Source organism: Cardiocondyla obscurior, linkage group LG20 (assembly GCF_019399895.1).
Source record: "Cardiocondyla obscurior isolate alpha-2009 linkage group LG20, Cobs3.1, whole genome shotgun sequence".
NCBI classification, from domain to species: domain Eukaryota; kingdom Metazoa; phylum Arthropoda; class Insecta; order Hymenoptera; family Formicidae; genus Cardiocondyla; species Cardiocondyla obscurior.
In genome coordinates, this window is record NC_091883.1 from 1,534,577 (window position 1) to 1,551,030 (window position 16,454).

Sequence of the window (16,454 nt, forward strand, 5' to 3'; positions counted from 1 at the left end):
CTCCCGCGGTCACCGCGATACGAAATGCATTTTCTCGCGTCGCGCTAGGTATGGAAGACTCCGTGATACCCTTGAGAATTCCCGACTTCCGGCCACCGACTCGCAGATATCTCCTTCGAACCGAACGAAATTCGGGCGCGTCGTTTTATCGCGCGCGCAGCTGGCTCACCGTCGATGCTAGTTTGAGACGCTCGTTATTCGAAAGGACGACTTTAGACCGTGGAAGATACGCGTTCGCGATATCTTTAAAACTCTAAAAGATAGGCCCGTTTACTTTACTTATTGTACACAAAGTTAGGCGGCGACAAGTCAAGCGTTAGGCATACGAGAAATATCGTTCTCCGAAGTCTGAAAACGTCTCGGCGTTCCTCCGAATCGAGTAGTTCACAATCATCCGCGGATTTATTTCTGCGGTTCGTTACAATATTAAAAGTTAAACGTCGCTAGTCTAAGCTCACGGGACAACCTCGTCCTCTAAATCTTTGTGCGTTTTCGGCGTAGGTGACGTTTCGCGGCCCCCTGGAAGAAGTTGTTTCTAGCACCGCGGAAGAACTGAAGGGATCTCGAGAGGATCCACGTTCGATCTGCAATTTGATCGGCGCGAATTTCTCAGCGATCGCGAAAATTTTCTTTTTCTTTTTTTTTTTTTTTTTCTTCCGAAAGAAGCTTTCTGGAGAAGCGAACTTTTGCGAGGTGATAAAAGGTACATCTCGCCCGCATACGTGCCGGGATTCTCGAAAATACCTTCGCCGTTCTTCCGCGTTTTCGTGTACACAAATTCCTACCGTCTTACAATTCATTCGTTCGGTTCTCTTTTTCGTTTTTTCCCTTTTTTTTTAATATTTAATTTTTTTCTTTTCGCGAAAATTACGATATGACCGTTTCGCTTATTTTTTTTTGCTTTTTTTCATTTTTTTTTCGCCGCCGTACGTGCCAGCGAGTGTGCTCTTCGCATGTGTGTGTATATATATAATCATATTTCATACACATGACGCACCGTGTAAGAGATAAATATTAAAATATATTATATATGTACACAAACATTTATATATTTTTATATATTTATATATTTATCTATCTATATGCATAACTTTAAAACATACGACAAACATCTTTCAATTTCGTCCGGTATATAAAAGAAAAGAAAAGATATTTACAAACGCGTGCGCACGTTCGCAATTATGCGCTTGGACTTAAACAAATTTTTCAAATCACTGGCAGACACGTGGATGCGGACACGCGGGAGGGAAGAGGGCCGGACGTCGGGCGCGAGCTTGTTCCTCGCGTTTCCTGCGTAATTCCCGCGATCACCGACCGACTTTCCGGTTTCCTCCCTCGCCGCTACACGCGCGAATTAATAAAAATATACGCAGTGTCTATCACGTAAATTATGTGAGTGTCTTAGGTGTAATGTTTGTGCGGTCGTGTACCACGATGCGCATGTTAACTCGTATCCTTGCCGCCCTCGAAGGGTGATTTCCTCTGCCCGTCTCGCCGCCTTCAAAGCTCGACCTTTTTTTCTTTTTCCATTTTCTTTTTTTCTTTTTCCTCATTTTTTTTCCTTTACTCTCCCCGCTTTATTTCCGTCAACTTTCACGTGAACATGTTTGCTCGTCCCGCGCATTGTTCATAATTTGGTTGTTTCTCAGTTTTAATTCCCGTGGCTCTCTCGCTAAATGCATAAGCTCGTAGGTCGCAATTGACGAGGTTCACTGCGCGCGACAGACTCCCCCGAATTGAATCCGCCGGGACAAAAGAGTACGCCGTGTCCGAGCACACTTACGCTAAGATAGCTAAAGATATACGCTAGATATAAAACAAATGGCTTATCCTAAATTCTACGCGTGTTACATGACAACTAAGGACCGCTCCGGAAGTATTATCCGGCCGGACTTCCGCTCGTCGATGTGCAAGGTGTCTCTAGGAAATATACGTCGCCACACCTACAGACGTAATACATATGTGTATATATATTTATCTTTATGCTAGCTAACTCAGGAGAAGAGATATAGGTCGAGTCGATAAAAATTTTTTTAAACAATTCTTTTTAAATATTAACAAGTATCACGCACGAGCCTCGTGTAATTGAAAATTAATAATCCAATAACGAACAAACAAAAAAAAAGAAAAAAAAATTTTGAACGCGCCACGTAATGCCGAAATGTTAAAATCAATGTACTCCGCACGACTTTCCCTCTTTTTCCGACTTAACGTCGACTTAATTTAACGTCAGCCTCTCACCGGGGCCAACAGGTAAAATAAAACTTTGAACGTACCGTCGCAATACGTAAAACAAACCGTGCTCTAACAAAATAATCTAACCCTCTAATCGCGAACGTTAATTAATTAATACTACGGACTTAAAGGCAAGTATCGCGCATAACGTGACATAAAGCCGAGCGTCGTTTTCATCTTGTTTCGGACGTTATACGTTAAAATTTGGACGAATGGCTATAACAAAATTTTCTTTTTTTTAATCTTGTGTAATTCCGACGTAGAAAATATTGCGGCGCCGCGGCGCAAAATTGACTTATTTACAATTTAACTTACCGAAAGAACAAAAACGGAGTCACGTAACGACACATAACATTTCCAATAGTTCTCTACAGTAAAACAACGCTGATATCGGTAAAGATTAACTAAACATTATCACTATCAAGTATATCGCAAAAAAATCTATAGATCTAGAAAAAAAATAAAATAAAATAAAATAATAAAATCAAGTAGTAAAATAGGCGATTAATCCGTGACTTCGGCCACGCTCAGTTTTGCTTTTTTTTTTTTTTTCTTTTCTCGCAAGCTCCCTTCGCCGTCTCTCGTACGCAGTCTTTACCGGCAAGTCGTGAGACTTCCGCTCGAAATGAAATTCAGGCTCACCTCGGCGGAAATAAGATCGGAACGGTTAGTCGCGTCTTCCCTCAGTCATTTAGCAAATGGGCTTGCGCGTCAGGGGGAGGAAAAAAGTATCCCCCGCGCCCACCTCGCGTCCGCTCGCCATTCTCTTCTGCTCTCTGTTGTACGCTTATAATGCTCCAAATGGAATTAGGTCAATAAGGCACTGTTCACCGACAATGTCTGACTAGAAAATGAAGCTATTTTCGGAACTTGTTCTTTTTTTCTTTTTATTATTATTCTTTTCTTTTTGTTTATTGGTTGCGCTCGTCTCGCGTTCGCTCAGCCGAGTATTCCGTTTCTCTCGCAAACGAGGACCGATTGTTTTCTCTTCTCGAGCACCGGGCGATGGAGATAAGAATCTTAAGACCGCACTTCTTTTTTTTTGTTTTCCACGCTTGTCGTCTCGTCGATGTAGTCGATGTAATCGAACGTTTAAATACGTAAACTCTTTTTTTCTTTTCCCTCCTCCCTCCCCCCATCAATACCGAATAAAATTAAAGCTAACAAATTGCATTTTAATATTCCGTACACGGCGCATAGAACGTATCTGTTAAAATATATACGTTCTGCTATCCCTTCCTTTCTTTAACTTTTATCAGCCGTATATAAAAAAAATCAAGTAAATAACGCGCGACAAGAAGTTTCATCGTCTTGATCTCCATGTAACATTACATAACTCCTATGTAATTTATGACGAAAAGTTTCAAGACTAATTTTCCCGCGAAATTAACTGCAAAACTAATATATCGAATATTTCATTCACTTTATTTTACGGACCTGACGTGCCCGGGTAATCTTAGAAAGCTCTTCGGCGAACGTCGTTATTCCCTAAGCGCGATTAGCCGCACGGAGTGAAACTACGAGACTATAATTTACGAAAACACAATCGCGAAGGTCTATTCGGAGCGTGACAACTGTTACGCTCCGCCGTTTGTCGTCCGCGATCGAACGCTAATTGTAAGAAGATATCCTAGAATTATCTAAAAACACCCCGTTGATCGTCGAGAATGTCGTTCGCTTGTTACCGCGAGGGAGAGAACGGTGGGTGCTCGAAGAAGGTACCGGCGCTCTCGCGAGAGGAGACGAATCCTCCCGAGACCGGCAGGTGTGCGGGGCGCTCTTACGACGTCTTCATCTTCTTGTACGGCTGCATAATTACTCCGGAGCTAACGGGGATCGCCACCTGCGGCTGAGCCGCGATCGTCGCCGGATTGCCGATCTGCGGTATCTGCGGCACGGTCGGGACGCCGGCGGCCGCAGCCGCGGCCGCGACCCCGGTCGCCACTCCGGGCACGCTGCCCACCCCGGGTAGAACGGTATACGGATTTTGGACGTAGGGCGAGGTGTGAACCGCCGCGGCACCAGGTACGGTTGCCATCGACTGGACATACGGGTTCGGCAGGATCTGTTGCCTGATCAGAGAATACGGATTAATCGGGGTCGCCGTGGGCGGTGGTCTCGAGTACGCCAGGATGCCCGCAGACAGCGGTGAGGTCAGGGCGCCCGGAATACCGGCCAGACTCGAGATGACCGGTCTGGGAGTCGCTGCGGTGGCCTGCAGGCCGGCAGCCGCCGCTACCGCGGGATTCCCGGCGGCCGCTGCCGGATTCACGAGGTTCTGCTTGTTCAGAGCGACGCCGGTGTAATTGAGAGCGGCGAGCTGGCCGAGGCCGTAAGATTGAGAGGCTTGCGAGAGTTTAATGGCCTTGGCGTAGTTTTTCTGGGCGACTTCTTTGGCGAGAGCAGCCGGGTCGAGGTGCCCTGGTAGCCCGGACGCCATCCCGAGGCTGTTGAGCATGTTCAGGCTCGCCATATTAGACGCTGCGGCGTTGTAATTGCCGACGGAAGTCATATTCGTTATCGGCGACATGTTCGCCATGGATACCATAGACGCCATCGAGGCCATATTAACCACGCCGGGCATCGAAGTTAGGCCGGCCATCGAAGTCAAGGGACTCATCGCGGGCGGCAGCGCCAGTTGATTAATTTGTTGCTGCTGCTGTTGCTGCTGGTGTTGCTGGTGTTGTGCCTGAATCTGCTGCTGCTGCTGCTGTTGCTGCTGCTGCTGCTGCTGGTGGTGCTGCTGGTGGTGCTGCTGCTGCTGCTGCTGCAGCGACGACGGACTCGAGTGATTCAATTCGGGGGAATTACGCGCGTTTTCGACATCGTGATTCTGCGTAACCGATTGTTTGTTACTGCCGTTACTACTGTTACTGTTATTGTCAGCGGTCGGAGGTGGCGGCGGCGGATTGTTGCAGGGATCCATCAGCACGCCATTGTTGGCGTCGGCGCAGTTATTGACATTGGCGCCGGCGGCTCCCTGGGAGGACGAGGACTGCACCACCATCGCGTGGTGGTTGCTTTGCACGTTCGGGGGTTGCACGACCGATTGGTTAGAGGTTTGGGTGGGTAAAGGTGGTGTTCCAGTGTACTCACATGACACAGGCACGAAGGGCTGCTGCAGCTGCATTAACTGTTGATAGGTCGTCGCGCCGGTAGGTTGATAGACCGGCACGCCGGACTTGTCGGCCGCCGGTCGTTTATACGGAACCATCCCTGGGAAGGCCTGGAAAAAAAATTGCAAAGAAATATGCGATTAATACGGGCTCGTGGCGCGAGCGGCGTGGGCCACTCGAGCGGAAGCTTCCTCCATGAAAGCCTCGACTCCGTTTTTTCGACCGGGGGCATATCGACTTTGCGTGCTCACGAGCTTTCTTGATCCAGTCGTGCAGGGGGAGATGCCGGGTATTACGTGGAAAATTAGCGCTTTAAAATGGAGCTGACTTCGATGTATTGTCACGGCGATTGCTTCTTTACGATTTACGAAGAAACGATCGCCGTGGTCCCGCTAAGGCCGGCCAACGTTCTTCAAAACGCCCGCAAATTTTCACGGCGATTAAAAAAAAAAATTTTGTCAGTGGTATTTTTACGTTTTGCTGCAAAAATTAGTATTTTTTTTTTTTTTTTTTGCTAGCTGCCCCCCTTTGAACGGGGGAGGGGGGAGCTGAGACGAGTCGCGAACGGAGTGACACGCGCGAGGAAATGGATCGCTATATGAGTTATGATTCAAGGCTTAGGTTCTGCACTTACAAAGTTCTCGTAGTAGAACGACCCGACAGACTTCATGTCCATCTGCAACAAAGACAGGATCGGTTTCAACTAATTTCGAGGACGAGGCGCGTTGCGTCTGTATAATTGAATTCTCGAGGCGAGAAAGGAGGACGTCGGTGCCTCAAAGAAACGGAGGGAGAAGGGAAAGAAGAGTGAGACGGTGAGAAGGGCCGCTGGGTTGTGGTAGTGTGTAAAAGTTGTGCCGATGACGCAGCTTGCGGCGACGTTCCCAAACGACGGCGTTTCGTTGTTGGATAACTGCAAAATGTTTCGTTCGTTCGTTCGTTCGTTCTTTCTTTCTTTCTTTCTTTCTTTTGCACTTCTCCTCTGTTTTCTACTACTGAGAGCGCGTCAGAAAGACCAGCCATTGTTAGTATCGAGGACCGTGCGCGGCTCGATTAAAGAGAGACCGTCGCCTTGCGTTGACAACACGGCGGAGGTACCGAACGGGAGGCTGCACTGCCGCCTTCCTATTAAGACTATTGCGAGAGCGAAGAAGCGGGAATCGCGCTGCAACAAAGTGCCGATGCTAATATCCGATCTCAAAGCTATTCGCCCATATTCGCGAGATAAACGCGAGGACAAATAAATCTCTTCTCCTTTGCGAACGAAACGGAGAGACTGAAGAAAAAGATATAAAGAGAAATAGAGACAGAGAAAGAGAATGAGAAACAGAGAGATAGACAGACAGAAAAAAAAGAAGAAAAGAAAAAAAAAGAGCAAGATCGACAAGAGATTATTAATAATAGGCGCAGTTGGGCTTGGCTCGGAGAACAAAAGGCTTCGCGATACCGAGACGTGATGCGAGAGTTGCACAACACGGATTCACGAAAGCTGGCAGGCTTGCAGTGATACTTGGTGAGCGGGCGCTTTGGTAAGTCGTCTGCCGGAGACAGATGTGTGCGCAACAGAGAGGGGTAAGCCAAATCAAAGTCTCTATCGAGGTGTGAAAACACGTTCGAGTTAGAAGCTGCGGTAGACGAGATGCAAAAGCTCAGAAGCTGACTTATAATAAAAGAAAAAGAAAGAAAAAAAAAGGGGGGGGAGAGAAAAAAACGGCCGGGGTGAAACAGACCGTCACACTGCGGCACAGATACATACACATATGTATATGCGTGTTAACACATGTCCCCGCAAAACGTTTGCTCACCAACGGAGGACTCGGAGCCGCGCGGACGCGACTTTCAAGGACCACGAAAACGATTTCGAACTCGCCCTTCGCCGCGGCGTACACTTCGCAGCTAAAGAAAAATTTGGCGGAGAAATAAACGTAACCGTGAACGTCAATAAGCGCGAAAATCAATCGGCGTAACACTGCTTTGTTTGCTTGAAAATGTACGGAAAAAGAAAAGAAAAATTATTTTTAAATTAACGTACTTTAGAATTATTAATAAATCTAGAAATTATTTAATTAATTTGGCGTTATTTTAATTTTTCAAAATTAAACGCAATTTTTTTTTTTTTTTCTTAATTTTCATTTGCGATCTGCATATAAATTTATTTGCAGCTTGCTAAAAACTTTCCCCGTTTTCTCGCGTTGCAATCGTAAAAGTTTCAGCTCGAGATTCGCCAAAGAAAACGCACATAATTCCCATATCTTACAATGCATCTTATTCGCGTACAGTGAAAATCCATTCGCGCTCGGCCGGCCCCGACATTATCGCGCTTCAAAATTTTTGTTCCGGAATATTGATACGTTTCTGCAACGAGAGTTTGCATTCTTATGAATTTATATGGATTCCACGAAGGCGCTCCTCCTTCTTTCTCTTCGCGTATTGAAAACTCGCGTACCGAAAATACCGAGAAGTTATGCGCGCACGCCGAAGGGAAGCCTCTATTTGTACAGTGAAAATCCATTTTCGTTCCGGCGCGCGGAGTTAGGAAGTTGCGCGGGATAAAATTACGTCTCGAGCCCCGAACGGGTCTGTCGATCGCGCCTCGGATGCTGATTGACAGCATTAGCGGCGGGGGAGATAGAGAGAAAGAGCGAGATGTATATAATACGTGAAATATTTCTAAAGACAGAAGTGAAAGAAAAGGGGTGGTATTAAAAAAGATAGCGAGTGTATGTAAGCGGTCTACAGTGCTTTTTTTTTTAGCAGATCCGACGTGACTCTAGAGAAGAAACAAGGGATATGTGGCCTTCACGGCCGATCTCACGAAACGCGTCGCGGCGATGAGGGCCCCGCTCGACGGTCCTCCGCAACGATTCCTCCGGAAGTGCCCGGCGAGCCTCGGCCATCGTCCGGAGCGTCGAGGGGACGACGTCACGTCCACCATCACCTCGGTAGTCGCTTAAGCACAACATGCATCATCGGCGCAAGCTCAGAATTTACACAAATCTAACGCTCCGTAGGCGCAGCACCGCGATATGCGGCGCGCCGTTCGTGGCGTGCCACGAAGGACGAGGCCTCTTCAGAGCCCCGTCGTTCGCCCTCTTTGCTCTCCTTTTCTTTTTTTTTTTTTTTTTGTACATAATGTTTTTCTTATTTTTTTTTTTTTTATCTTGCGAGAAAGGTTCTGACATACGGAGATTAGAGTCGACGGTTTTCTTACCGAGCTCGCATTGAGACACGCGCGCACCCACGCAATTTCAACACGCGTCTTTTACATTAATTTTTTCATTTTTACTCCGTCTCGTTAATCCCTTAACTTTATAAAACCTTTGGTGCTTTAATCCGCGAATTTTCAAAAGTTAATTTTATTTTTTAACAAGAATTCAGTGAAATATCCCGAGTGGAAATTTATTTAACCGTCTTGAGTTTGCAGTTGGTGGCTAGTTTGCGTAGATTAGATATACTTTTTAATTAGTAACCAACTTGGTGCCAGCCATAATATAATGACTCAATTATTTACTGTAATAAAAGAAAAAAATCAAGATCCTTACGTAGTTACGATCGCGTGAATTTAGTTAAAGGATTAAACACAGGCGCGCAGATAACTGCAATCAATTTAGATCTTTCTTAAACGTTTTGGCAGCGCGTGCGTGTCTCGAAGTGTAAGCGCGGCCAGCGAGCGGATAACAATCGCGATGAAAAGTGCGCTCCTTTCACGCGATCGCGATTCGCTGATTCCGCTGACCGGGGAGTCGCCAAGGGATAAATATATGTTAAATCATATACACGACAGTCGCCAGCCACGCTCGGCGCGTTTTCGCATCTCGGTTACTTCGAACATATATATACTTTGCATGTCTCCTAGCAAACAGAGAGAGATTTTCTCTGCAATCGCGATTATTAACAACGTGGCTGACGATTAAAAAAAAGTAAAAAAAAAAAAAAGAAAAAAAGTAGTAAGCGATCTATAAATACATTACGAGGCGTAAGCTCTGGTACGAACAACATTGCAACGAACGATAGTGGAAAGCGAAACCAAGAGAAAAAAAAAAGGTAGAGTTTTTAGAAATTTTATCCCGCGATTGTCTTCGCACGGCAGCCGACTTCACGACCAAACCGAGAGCGATACGAGACTTAAACGCGTTTACAGATCGTCTCGCGAAGGCACGTGAGCTTCGGAGTATCACTTAACCGAAGACGATCCTCGTCGCGAAGCTGCGCGTGATTCTATTAATATTACAGAATTTTTCCCAAACGAATTCTTTTCAAACAAACTTCTCGAGAGAGTTTTCTTTTGTGTGATTACTTATCGCGCCGCGAGGGACTCGATCGTGACGCCGTACGTGATGCCGTTGGTATCGCGAAGGTTTCTGTGATAATATTGTGCACGATAGGCATCGGCGTTGGAAGGGCTTCAATAATGACGCCGCCGTGGCGTCGCAGGGCAGAGGGCTTCGGATACGGTTTCCGCGTGTGACATTATTGGAATTCCGGCACGCACGCTGCGATCGCGGGCGTCACGTACCGCCACCAGGTTTGCGCGCGTCGGCTAGAAGACACTTCACGTATCGCATTTTCCAGCTGATAGAGTAACAGCGGGACTCTTGATAGAAATAAAAAAAAGAAAAAAAAATAGAAGACAGGAGCTAGAGCTCTAAGCGCGCTCGGCAGTGTATTCACAATCGCAATAACTGTACTCATAACTTAAAGATACGACTACGTCGGGTCTCCGGAAAATGGCCTGGAGTCGTTTCGTCGCGGCCGTTCCAGACTTCGCGGACGTCGCTCGTGCCGCGAGATCGATGACACGAGACGTTGGCTTAACCTTTAAATGGAACACTGAATTACGATAACCCAGGATAATTTCGAACTTTTTTTTTAATTATTAATATAATTGTTTTTTTTTTTTTCTGTAATGTTGGCGTGTTAATTGAAAAAAAAGCAAAAAGAAGTAGAGTCACTGGAATGGCGTGCCGTTTAAATTTTTGCTAACCCTTTACTTTTTTTTTTTTAGGTCAAAGCGCGAGAAGGGAAATTTAAGAAATGTGCGTTGAGGCCATTTTGCCGGAGTCCGGCTACGAAAAAAAGGAAAGTGTATTCCATGCATAAGCCGTGGTACCATTAGCAGATCATCATTGGTGTCGCGCATCCGCTTCTTGCCGAGCTCGATGCTCGCCATACCGGCGCTCTGAAGTCCTCCGGGCATCGCAGTTGCCGGTACTCCTGACACTCCGCCAGCCAACGTACCCATTCCCGTCACGTTCGTCGGCATCGTCGCCGTCTGCGTTTTTTTTTTTTTTTTTTTTTTTTTTAATTGTTTCATTCCGTATTTATGCATACAATTTTTTTCCATTTTCAGTTTCACACGTTTGTTCGATTTTTCCGATTCCACGTTTTTTTTTTTTTTTTTTTGTGTGACATTTTTACGTGTGTACACAGATTTCGGGGTTTTTACAGCCGTACACAGTTTTCCGTGCGCCGACCACATCCGTTTCCGTTTCAGCGATTTCCCCGAGACGTTTTCCAATCGAGACATTTTTTTTCCGTGTGTTAGCATATTTATACATATTTTGTTGTATCGTTGCAGCGATCGTAGGTGGTGTGCACGTTTTTATTATTATTTTTTTTTTTGCACATGCGTGCGATTGCGTCGACCGATCGTGCATATTATTTACGTTGGGTTTTATTGTTTTGCGTTGGTACAGTTTCGTTTTTGTGTTTTTTTATTTTTTTTTTTTTTTTTTTTTCGTCCGAGTTTTCGGTCGGCAATGTTTCGCAGGCGTTAATTGGCAGGTAGCGAAGCGCACGAAGGTATTGTCAGCAAGCATGTAGAAGCATCGTCAGGCGGAAGAGGGCAAGATAAAAATCAAAAAAAGAAAAACAGACCAGTTGAGGCTAAGGCGAGAAACGACAGTCGCGATATATTATTAAAAAAAAATTGTTTGTAGAAAAAAAAAAAATAAAATAAAATAAGAGAGACACATACTCCTGCGTGTATGTGTGCGCGCGAGCGTGTGCGTGTAGATACGCCTGCGTGCGGATTCGCGGATCGCTGTTATCGCGGTTTATTAGGCTGGTCTCTCCCGATCCTCGTGTGTGCACACGCGCGCCACACGCATACACGCACGGGGCTTTATCACATTTTTGGATAAGCTCGTGCGATCGCACGCAAAACGACGTTTCGCCAATGCGTGAAATAAATAACATCGCGTATGAATTATAATTATTTCTTTTTCTTACTTTTTTCATTTTAGTTTTATCTATCTTTCTACAGTAACGTTTTTACGCGTAAACGAGATCTTTAACTCGCGAGTGGGAACGATTTCAGTTCGGCGCACGATCGCAAGCTTCTTTGTCCGATAAACGCGGCTGATAACGATAACAAAGACCCGACTAGTTATTGAAATGCAAAAGAATTCTTTTTAACATTTTTCTTTTCATTTCTTTTTTTTTTTTTTTTTACGTTGAGCAATGCTACGAATTTTCAATTATCAAGAGCTCGTCTGGCACACGTGTGGCCCGAGCGACTTGACACGTTCTTTTTCGTCTCCAACGCCGCGTTTATCGGCCTGCTATCGCGTCGCCCATTCGAAATTCAATGCAGCGACGCGACAGCTCTTAGAACGAAAAATTCCTACGAGACAAACACGAGTATGAACATCACCGATTAATAATAATGGCAATAATAATGTAATAATACTGATAAAGATAATGATAATAATAATCAATAATCAATAATAATAATAATCATAGCACGTTAGAGAGATAAGACCAATAGACGTAGCTGGCGTCAGCGTCAATCTGCGGGCTAATTAGCACTAATTCGTTATTTGATCGATTAGGAAGAGAAACAGACGGAGAAGTGTGACGTGACACATTTACGGAGCACATCTATCAGTGACTAAAAAGAAAAAAAAAAGCGCAAAGATTTTAACAATGGTTGGAGAATTAGAATCGAACGCAGAGCGTGACGGGGGAGTTAAAGGGGAGGAAGAGGGCACGTAGATACAAGGGGGACGCGTGGCACGGAAAGAAGACTCCGGTCCCACTTCATCGTCCGTCGACATCGGGCCTTCGGCTGGCGTTTCTGACTGCTTGCGGCACCTGCAATAATCGAGGCACCCGCTCGGAAGTTGATTAGTTTTGCGTCCCCGTCTCTCGCGATCTATACTTGCGTGTTGGAAGATCCATGTACTAGACATATACACGTACATATATACGCACAATCGCGCACACATATGTAAAATGAAACTCCGGCCTCCCCCGCTTTCCCTCTTTCGCCCAGCATCCCGGCCGCCGGTTCGCGCTCTTCTTGCTCGGCGTTCCTCTCCCGCGCGTGCGATACGGAGAGGCCGGCGAAGAGAGAAAAAGGGGAGGCGAAGTTTATCTGTACAGCACGGAAGTAGAAAGTCACAGGGAAAATGCGTGCAAGAGACCGCGAGGGGGGGAGAGAAAGGGGGCAGGGTCGTCTCTTAGGACCCGCGTGCACCTCTCGTCTTTCTATCTTTACGAGAACCTGAAAACATTTACGAAAGAGACATTGATTTAGTCTGGCAGCTAATTCGCACCGTTCCCGGCGACGTCCAGGCGAACGGTTCTCTTGTTCGAGTCTTCCTGTGCGAGAGCTCGCTGTAGTCGTCGGCATCTTCTTTAAGGAACAGGATAACGGTGTATGTGTGTGTGTGTGTATGTGTTAATATGTAATAATGTTTCTCGTGTATGTTTGCACAGTATGTTTCCATGTGTATATGTGTGCATGTGTGGATGTGCAAGTTTGACATATGTACATGCCGGTGTGTATTAACATGTGCGCAATGACTTTATTGTACAGATCGAGAGCGCGCGGACCCGCGCAGCTCGCGCGTGACGTATTCGGTGAACAGATCTGCACCCTTACGTGCTTAGGGAACCTCTTGTCGTACACTTGACAAACACTCAGGTATGGCGTACCAATTCCGAAGAGTGCATCACGTCGCGACGACGCGGCTCGGCCCTCGCTGGCGTCGGACAGCAGTACAGCACACGTCGAGATCAATCACGGATCTGGTTATAAAACTCGCGAGTCGGTAAATATTCCTCTCGTCGAGAAAAATTTCGAGATATTTATTTCGTATCGTATAGCGGAAAATTGAAACTTGGCCGAGATCATTCTTAATTAGAACGCGTTTTATTCTCAAACAACGACTATCGTCAACTTTTGGCTACAAAATCCTGCTTTTTTTTTAAATAGAAATTAATTATTTACAATAATTAATAAATTAATAAATTAATTATTTACGACAATTATTTTTGCAACGAAGAGCCGCGTGTAAAAATTTAAGTCTTATCGTGTCTAATTTAAAAATTAACAGTCAAATTTGTCGGATAAATTTTCTCGCGAGACGCCGAGCCACCGACGGGCCACCCGGGGAAAGAAATAACGCGGGAAAAACTGATAAAACTAACATTTTTTTCCCCCCGCGGTCGTGTTTTTTTGTTTTCTAGGTGGTTCCCGTGCCAGCGTGCGAACCCCCGAGGCAAATTCGGACGGAGGTGATTCCGTCGGTACGCGATATGCACCCTTGGGAAATTGAAAACCACTTTTAGAGAATGAGACTTCCCTGCCAACAAGCTGGTCTGCCGCAATCATCCATGTGAGACTTTTCCTCCATTGTGTCCGGGTGTGGCTGCAGGTCTTCCGCGCGACGTCGCTGAAAGTCTTTCTCGCTCTTTCTCTCTCTTTTCGTGTTCCTGCTTTCGTTTTTCTCTAACCGGTACTTTCCCGACAATTTTTTTTTTTCCATCCTTCAAATCATGAGCGCGACAGCGTCCCGGAGACAAGTTCGCGGATCTAAAATACTATGATCGAGTCCGCAGGTAACGGAGTGCGTCCATTCCCCGCGCTGTCTACACAAATACGTGGTGACTTCGACACGACGTTCGGTCAAAGCCCTCGCACAAAACGCGTTCGCAAAAAAAAAAGAAAAAAGAAGAAGAAAAAAAAAAAAAAACAAGAGAGATAAAAAAAATCGTGGCCCAATCGATCATACATTCATTAACCGGAACGAGCTCGTTAGCCGAATCGTTAGCCTCCGCCAATTTATAAGACTGTAATTAATCATCCTTCACGTGAAACAATAACAAGGGTGGCCAACGAGAGCGAGAGGGATGCTTGATCGACGTGACTTTTCCAGGTCGGAGGCAGCCGAAAGACACGCAGCGGCGGAGAGACGATCTCCTAATTTAGAAGCTGCTCTCACCGCGAGAGAACGAGCACGCTATCAGCGACTCTTTGCGTAATTCCGCCGCGATTGTCAACACGATTCCTTCGTGCTCGAGCGCAGTTATCGCGACCGCGAAAATCGAGAGACAGATTTGACAACGGATGCTGGACTGAGACAATCTTTTATTCGCCTGGCCCACACACCTCCCAACAAACCCGTCGTATCTGTTTCGTTTCCTTCTACTGTTTCTTTTTTTTTTTTTTCCACTGTCTTCTATGTATATACGTATTTTTCGGGGGGAGGGGCTCTTAGTGTAGCGTTTTTGTGTGGGGCAGCAAAAACAGCAGCGGGGGTTGATAGCCGGGTTTCGTGCAGCACAGCTTGTCAGCAGGGTGGTGTACGTGTCATTCGTAAAAGATATCTTTTCTCAACTACTCTTATTTACAAGAACGTGACCACGTTCCATTTCCGCTTCCGCGTTTCTTTCTCCGACTAAATCAATCGACTGGCGAACGTTAATTATCATTAATCATATAGTTAAATATTATATAATCATTAATTCACTGCATATTGCTGTATTTATATATTACGTAATTTTGTATTAAAAAAATATATAATGATTTGCGTAGAAGTATCTATTAAAATGTTAAGCAATTGTATTTAATATTGTAACGTTACGTCGATTTTGATCGAGCGAAATAATAATATATTATTAATTTAAAGAAATCAAAATTTTTAATCGATATTTTAGTACGTCGGAAGGAAATGGAACGTGCGCACAGCTGCAAAAGTATCTGTAATTATTATGACCTAAGTACCGAACAGGTGATTGGTGTATTGCAACTAGTTCTTTGCACCTGGATAGCTGCGATAGGCTGCTAGAAAGAGAGAAATAGAACAGTGGTGTTTTGGTGATGTTAACAAGAATTTTGCCTCGTGTACTACTCACTACACACTACAGAAACGGCTGAACATCATACAGGAAATGTAAAATATGGACGAACACAAAAGCGACAAACATGGGACGAGACTTATACGATCCCTGGGAGAAAATCAAATAAAGAAAAGGGGCCGAGAAAGATTGGGAAGTGATCGGAGAGAAATCTCGGTGGTGAGGAGATCGAAATAAAAAACTTGTCTGTGGCGGTTATGCAGGCGACGACGATCACATTTCAGTTCGTACTTTTAACCTGTACTCTCCAAAAAGTCAATTCTTAATTAAATATCATAACTCTCAAATACGACGCTGCGGAACGAACCGGAAAGTCACCGCACTCGCGGCACAACCGCCACTCGCGATTCTAACACTGCGCAGCAATTGGCCAATATTATCGTTTTTTTTAATCCGTCCCACGCGACGACGTCGCGTGTACAAATATCCGTGACGGATCGACGTTTTACAGAACTCGATACGCGCTCGATTGCGTGTGAAGCACGTGAAGGGACTATCGCTATCAAGGGAGAATTCCGACGGCGTACACACTCGACGTAGATTGGCGAAAAGCGGCGCAGCAACGAAAAGCTTCTTTTGACACAAAACTGGGAAACTGAAAAGAGGTAGGTAATGATAAACATGAAAGAGAAAAAGAAAGAGAACCGGAGACAGAGCGAGAGAAAAAGGGTTTTTCGGGATGAAAGAAAGGCACGGGATAGGAAGAAAACAAGAGTTGAAAAAGGAAGAGTTGCACGGGGGGAAGAAGGGAAGAAGGGAAAAGTGTGCGGTCGAGGAGAACATGCGTGCACTTCGAGTCTTTTGTTCTCGGCAGGCGACATCCTCGGCCTGCACAAAAGACTTTTCCGAAAGTATCGCGAGAAGCGTATCGATATTTTCCCTCCATCTGTTCGATTTCCCGAAACTTTTGAATTTTTCTTCCGTTCAGGCGTGTTTCTTGATAGACAAAAGTACAGT

The 16,454-nt window shown here is 45.4% G+C and overlaps 1 protein-coding gene across 16 annotated transcripts in view; it reads right to left on the reverse strand.

Moving 5' to 3' along the window:
• LOC139110336 (protein muscleblind) overlaps positions 1-16,454 on the reverse strand; it is a 350,852-nt gene that overhangs the window by 26,391 nt on the left and 308,007 nt on the right. For 5 of the 16 annotated variants that reach the window (XM_070670021.1, XM_070670020.1, XM_070670022.1 and 2 more), the window contains 3 exons: positions 10,462-10,623; positions 5,986-6,027; positions 626-5,461 (listed from right to left, as the gene is read on the reverse strand). In XM_070670021.1, coding sequence (XP_070526122.1) covers positions 4,016-5,461; positions 5,986-6,027; positions 10,462-10,623 — 1,650 coding nt within the window. In that variant the 3' untranslated portion in view covers positions 626-4,015. Of the gene's footprint in view, positions 1-625; positions 5,462-5,985; positions 6,028-10,461; positions 10,624-11,322; positions 11,328-16,231; positions 16,296-16,454 lie in introns of those variants that run through there. The other 11 variants (XM_070670030.1, XM_070670028.1, XM_070670025.1 and 8 more) reach the window with 5 other exon arrangements.